General features: G+C 45.3%; 1 protein-coding gene across 1 annotated transcript in view; it reads right to left on the bottom strand.

Annotated features, from left to right (window-relative positions):
• Positions 1-338: 338 nt before the first annotated feature.
• RAC2 (ras-related C3 botulinum toxin substrate 2 (rho family, small GTP binding protein Rac2)) overlaps positions 339-6,458 on the bottom strand; it is a 26,959-nt gene continuing 20,839 nt past the window's right edge. Inside the window, exons 6-7 of the mRNA XM_015422695.1 lie at positions 3,773-3,904; positions 339-785 (exon numbers count right to left, since the gene is read on the bottom strand). Of these exons, the coding sequence (XP_015278181.1) occupies positions 3,774-3,904 (131 nt within the window). The 3' untranslated portion in view covers positions 339-785; position 3,773. The remainder of the gene's footprint in view (positions 786-3,772; positions 3,905-6,458) is intronic.

The following is a 6,458-nucleotide window of genomic DNA, read 5'->3' as shown; positions in this document are numbered from 1 at the left end:
CTTCCCTGGGCCAGGGCTCAACAGCAGCATTCAAGCTCAACGTACGGTACGTACTCAATGGTCCAGGTTCAGGGTTTGCTTTGGGCCTAAATCCTCACACTGCACAAGAAGACTCAAAGCATCAGCTCTGGCTTTCTGGCTTAGCAGCAGTCATGCCGCCCTGGAAAATCCCTCTCTGTGTCAAAGTTCCATACAAGCAGCACAAGACATGAGTGGCAGAAACAGAATGGATTTATTGAATCTTACATGCCATATAGTTATTCAGAGTAAGAGCAGAGAGATCTCAGAGAACAAAGTGCTGAGAGATCAACTAAATGAGATGCTGGGAAATCAGTGAATGGATCTGCCAAAGGGTTTTTATTGGTAAGTAGCAGCTTTGGGGTCCCTACTTCTGTGTTCACAACACATCTCTCCAGGCCACTTTCCTGACCTCAAACTTTACTTCAGATCTACTGTTAACTCTCTTGGGGGAAACATACATACATCCTTTTTGTTTCCACCAACTGACAAATATAGATTTTAGGGGGACATTTAAGACCGGGGAAAAAATCAACATGGGGAAAAGGGGTTAACCCCCCCCCCTCCAGATCTTTTCCACTTCTTGTGGCTGTTATATACAAATAACAAACCATGCAGGAGATCCACTTATTAATCTTTCAGCATCTTGGTCTAGTTTGGTGTTCAGAGGTACAGGAGAAGAATCCAGCCACTACCGAAACCTTCCGTGTTTTTCTCATCAGCAAAGCCGAGAAGGTTCCAAGAGGAGAGGGGTCAGAGTTTGAAATCTGTGTGGTAAACAAAGACAGTTGGTCTGCTGAGAAATGTTCACAAGGTACTATAACCACCACCACCACCCCACCCCTGCACTGGAAAGGTCCAGGCAAACTTTTCAACATTGAATTTCCTCCAGAGAAGAGAAAACTAGAGCATTACGGTGTTTTGTAGTATGTATGTGCAAATGTACAATTGAAAAATATATTGTGGGGATACAAAATGAACACACAGCATGGCATTAATCTCACAGCAACACGAGCATGCTGAAATCCCCAAAGCTGCTTGTGCCAGCTAGAAGCTGCTTAGCAACTGCTTAAAGCCAGCTTTAAATTTCAGAACTCTTCCTTTCAGCTTTCTGCCCCTCTCCACTCTGTACCTGGTTCCCACTGAGGTAATAAAACTGAGTCTGAGAGCCAGTGTGGTGTAGTGGTTAAGTGCGCGGACTCTAATCTGGGAGAACCGGGTTTGATTCCCCACTCCTCCGCATGCAGCTGCTGGATGACCTTGGGCAAGCCATAGTTCTGACAAGAGCTGTCCTTGAAAGGGCAGTTCTCGAAAGAGCTCTCTCAGCCCCACCTACCTGGGGAGGCGGGCCAACTAGCTACAGTGGGGCATCTCGGGGCCTAGCCCTCTGAATTACTGCCAAGGCCCCCAACTTCCCATTCAGCCCAGGCACTCCCTTGGGGGTGTGTGCAGGGTATGTGTGTGTGTGGGGGTGCCCCCTGACTTATTTAAAGCCCCCCCCAAAAAAATTAAAAAATCCTGGCTATGGGCCTGTGGGGAGGGGAAGGGAAAAGAGTTTGTAAGCTGCTCTGAGACTCCGAGTGAAGGGCGGGGTATAAATCCAACCTCCTCCTCCTCCTCTTCTTCTTCTACATCACTCCTGACTGCAGGTGGGAGCTGCTGCTAAGAAATTCTCTTCACACAGAAAGCTAGCCATCAAGGAGAAGATTCTGGCCTAAACTTCTCCTTGGGATGTTAGTTTTCTACACAGGGAATATTTTTATACGGAAGCACATTCAACAACATGAGCCCCTACCAGCATTTTGAAAAAGGATAGCCCGGACATAAATTTTCTACCTCAGTGAGCCTGTGAGGCTTCAAGCCTACACTTTCATAGTTCTCTCAGTACACATTAGCTGACAGTCCTATGATCTGCTATATTTTGATGACCCCATATAGTAGGAATGTGCATTTATTTCCAGGCTATTAAAAATGAACTAGAAAAAGGCCATTTGGTATATTCACTCGCGTATCAAAAGAGAATGGAAATACCACCACATGTCATTAGTTTCCATGAGTTTTGCCTTTAACTGCCATGTTTTTCCTTTAATTACTTGGGATCTATACTCCTGTCTGAAATTTGACAGGAAAGATTCTTTAGCTGAGATATAGTAAATCCTAAGGATTTTATCCACATTGGATAGAAAACAATCTGAAGCTGGAAATGTGTTTTGCCTTTAATTGCCTATGAAATGGCAACTCTTCTTCCTGTCTGTCTGAAATAATGAAAGGAGGATCTTGTGGATGAGAGGAACCCTCACTGAACATTTCAGCCGAATTAGGGGGGGGGGGGTTGCAGCTGGAAATATGTCCCATTTAAACCAATAGAAATGAAAACAATAATAAAAAACAAATGAGAATAATAATGAATATAATGAAAACAAATGAAGCTTCTGAAATGAAAATATAAAAGTTGCATATTCCAATTATTAGAGAACTGACACTTGATTCTCAGAGTCACTCATATGCATTTAAATGAAGAAGAGAAGAAGGATTGGATTTATACCCCTCCCTTCACTACCTGAAGGAGTCTCAGGCTGATTTCGCACTAGAGCTGCCTCGATGTTGCGCCGCCGTTTGCCCTGATACTATTGGTCAGTTTCACACCCGAAGCTGCGGGGCTGCATTTGACCCCCGGCTTCGCCCGATTTCCTCCACAGTTTTGTGATCCTCAAAAAACAGGATCACGAAACTGCGGGGGAAATCGGGCGAAGCTGCGAGTCAAAATGCAGCCCCGCAGCTTCGGGTGTGAAATTGACCAATAGTATCGGGGCAAACGGCGGCGCAACATCGAGGCAGCTCTAGTGCGAAATCAGCCTCACAGTGGCTTACAGTCTCCTTTCCTTTCTCCTTCCCACAACAGACACCCTGTGAAGTAGGTGGGGCTGAAAGAGCTCTCTTGAGAACTGCCCTTGAGAGAACATTTCTGAAAGAATTTATGACTGACCCAAGGCTGCACCAGCAGCTGCATGTGGAGGAGTGGGGAATCAAACCCGGTTCTCCCAGATTAGAGTCTGTGCTCTTAACCACTACACCAAACTGGCTCTCTGATTCATATGACCAAATTAAATGGAATGCTAAGAATGTGACTTGGGTAGACCTGAGCAGTCTCTCTCTCTGTGTGTAATAGTACATTTTCGATGGCATGCTCAACTTGCTTTTTGCCACATATATTAATTACTCACAGTAACGATGTAGCAAATATGTGGGTAGAATTTCAGTCTGGGCAAATGGTGAGGTCATCACACATCTACTTAGGGAGACCCAGATTCAAACCCCCTCTTTGCCATGGTGACTTATTGGGGCCAGTCATATACTCTCATCCTAACCTACTTCACAGGGTTGTTGTGACAGTAAAATGGAGAAGCGCAATGTAAACCACTTTGAGTCACCATTGGGGTGTACAGGAAGTGAAACTGGTCATCATTTTAATCACCTGTGAAGGGTTTGAAGGTATGACATTTCATACCACAAGAACTGGATCATGAAACCATATCAGCTATTTCTGGACAGATTTAGGGCAGCCTATGAAGGAAACTCTTGCCTAACGGAGATGCAAAAATAACACAGTGGTAAAAAGGTGCTGGGGCAAATTCAACATTAAGAAAGAACTGCAGGCCCTGTGTAATCAGAGAGGTCGGCTTTACTGGTTTTGAGGTTCTGTGGGGAGGAAGCTGACTGGAATCAACCAATTTCAAATGCCGACTCTACGTACCTTAGAGGATCCTGCACCCCCTTTTCTTTGTCTTTGTGGGCTGTGGACAAAGAACTGCCCGTATTGCCTCGTCAAACACTGTTTTCAGGCCACGCTGTGTCAGTGCTGAGCACTCAAGGTATTTCACTGCATCTGCAAGTACAAAAACCCCATTACTTGGAGGAAGAACAAGAAGACTGTAGAGAATTCCTTTGTGGCCCTGCTACAACAGTTTCTCACCTGGTGTGGGTCAATCCTGAGAGTATAATACAGGCCTGCAGACATCTGGCAATCCAAAAATAAGCGAACTCCCTATAACATAGGCCCATTCTGCATCTAGCATTCACTCTGCTGTTTTATCAAACCCATGTTGGAACAGAAATTCCCCTCTGCACTGCATGCCACTTTCACTTTCTTTGATTGTTGGATTTTATGGTAGTGTCCACACTCCATGCCGGTTTCACTACCTTTGATCTCTCGGTTTTATGGTACTGTTTGCATAGATTTATGGCCATTTTATGGCCGTTCAGGGGTGACTCTGCAGTCAGTATGGTGTTGGGTATTTGAATGTTGTTTTGAGCTGCATCTTTTCCCGTTCCAGTGTGGGTAAAACAACGGAGTGAATGCTAGATGCAGAATGGGCCTTAGAAGCCCCTGGCTCACAGCCCCTCTTGCTCAACTCAGATGGCAGTCTCAAAGCCTGACAGCTGTGGTCACACACACAAAATCATGCACTTTCAATGCACTTTCCAACTGGATTTTGCCAGTTTACACAGTAAAATCCAGTTGTAAAGTGCACTGAAAGTGGATTGAAAGTGGATTATTTAGTGTGTGTGACCGCAGCCTTATAGGTCAGTTATTGTTAATATTTGCAATCAGATAATATCCCTATCCCTAAATATATGCTAGGTTTTTATGACTTTAAAATAGGAACAGAATATGTGAAGTTGTTTTTATGTAAATAAAGTACTCTTTCTAACAACTGGATTGTCCTCCCCCTTACTCACTTTTAGGTGCCAGGCCGAAACATTTCTTTTTACCTACGCTTTTGACTGAGGGGCAGCGTCCCACCTTTTAAAGCTGTTTTGAAGGCCTGTTCTTAGACTGTTTTAATAGTATCATTTTAAACTGCTGAATGTGGTTTTACAATGTTTATATGCCTGAGGCTTGTTTTTATGTTGAAGCTTTTATGACTTGTTCTTCTACAAGTACATTTTTGAAATAAGTAGCATACTAATTTTCCATTACACTACTGCAGCAGACATCTATTTATCCATTGGGTGAAATATGGCACAGATTAGATGTGCACAAAATCAGGAGGAGATGGTATAATGAATGGAACATTCTTAAATGTTTGTTCAGGCAAAGAAAAACAACACCTCATACAGAGTTGGGTGACTCTTAATTCAGGCACTGACTTTCCAGCTAGTGCAAAACATCCTAAGAATCGATTTAAACATTAAGCAAAGGTACACTGAGGATTTCTCACCAAATTATGCCATGTCATAATGCCCATGGGAGGGTTATAGATCTGGTCACACTAGGGGTGCCAACCCCCAGTTCAGAAATACCTGGAGATTTGAGGGAGGAGTGTGGGATTTAGGGAGGGGAGGGATCTTGGTAGGGCAGCCCCGTAGCTAGGGAATTCTTTGAGAGGGGGCCTCGGGGGGGGGCACCTGCTAAGTAAATGAAAGTACAGTGCAGGTGGTAAGTTGGAGCACTTTGGGGGCAGCCCAGGAGGGAGGGGGCCCAGAAGAAACACAAGGGGGCCAGGCCCCCGTAGGCCCCATGTTGGAATGCCATGCAGCCCATCTTCCAAAGCAGCCATTTTCTCCAGTAGAAGTGGAATAAATGTTTTAAATAAATAAGTAAATAAGTGATGTATGTAGTCTTGAGATCAGTTTTGATTGCAGGAGCTTTCCAGCACCCACCTGGAGGCTGGCAACCCCAGGTCACACCCATGTGTGCTAGCGCTGCCAGCCCCCAGATCTGGGTGGGAGCTCCCCTGCGTCTGGGGGTTTCAATCCACCCTGGTCAGCTGACCTGCGGGGAAGCCCTGCCCCCAAGCCCCACACCCAACCACCCCCGGAATGCCCCCCAAATCCCCCTGCTGGAGCAACGAGGGGACCTGGCAATCCTAATGTGTGCCTCCATCTCCATTTACAAAGCTAGGAAGTCAGAAAGGAGACAGCTTTGCACACACAGGGGAGATTTTGATGTGGTAGTACAGGGCAATTACAATCAAACATGCATTCTGTAAGGCAAATAGTCCCTTGAATAAAACTTTGTCAATCTTAAAGGTGCCACTGGACTCAAACTTTGTTCAGTCCCTTTTCTGAAAATTTGAACTAAGCTCCAGGAGAAGGCAAGTAACAGGCTATGGAGTTATATTATTCATAAATATATCTAGCTGGTCTCCTGTAGAAGAAAAATAGTTAGCAGATGCCTGTCTCAAGATATTACCAATCAGTCACAATATCTTCCCTAACAACTATTCCCCTTAAAAATGTTTCAGTCATGCATCACAATTTACATCTAAACAATGAGATTATACCAGAGGTCATTTCGGGGGGATCGCGGGGGATCGCAGTTCCCCCGGGTGAGGTACGGGGGGCGGGGCACATGACGAAGCCCCGCCCCCTGCTTCCGGCCGCCCCGCTTCCGGCCCTCATTCAGCCAGGAGGAGGCAGGAGAAGAGGGAGGGTAA

This window comes from Gekko japonicus, unplaced genomic scaffold (assembly GCF_001447785.1).
Source record: "Gekko japonicus isolate JY-2015 unplaced genomic scaffold, Gekko_japonicus_V1.1 scaffold2453, whole genome shotgun sequence".
NCBI lineage: Eukaryota > Metazoa > Chordata > Lepidosauria > Squamata > Gekkonidae > Gekko > Gekko japonicus.
The sequence above is the reverse complement of the archived record's forward strand: the minus strand, read 5'-3'. Positions and strand labels throughout refer to the sequence as shown.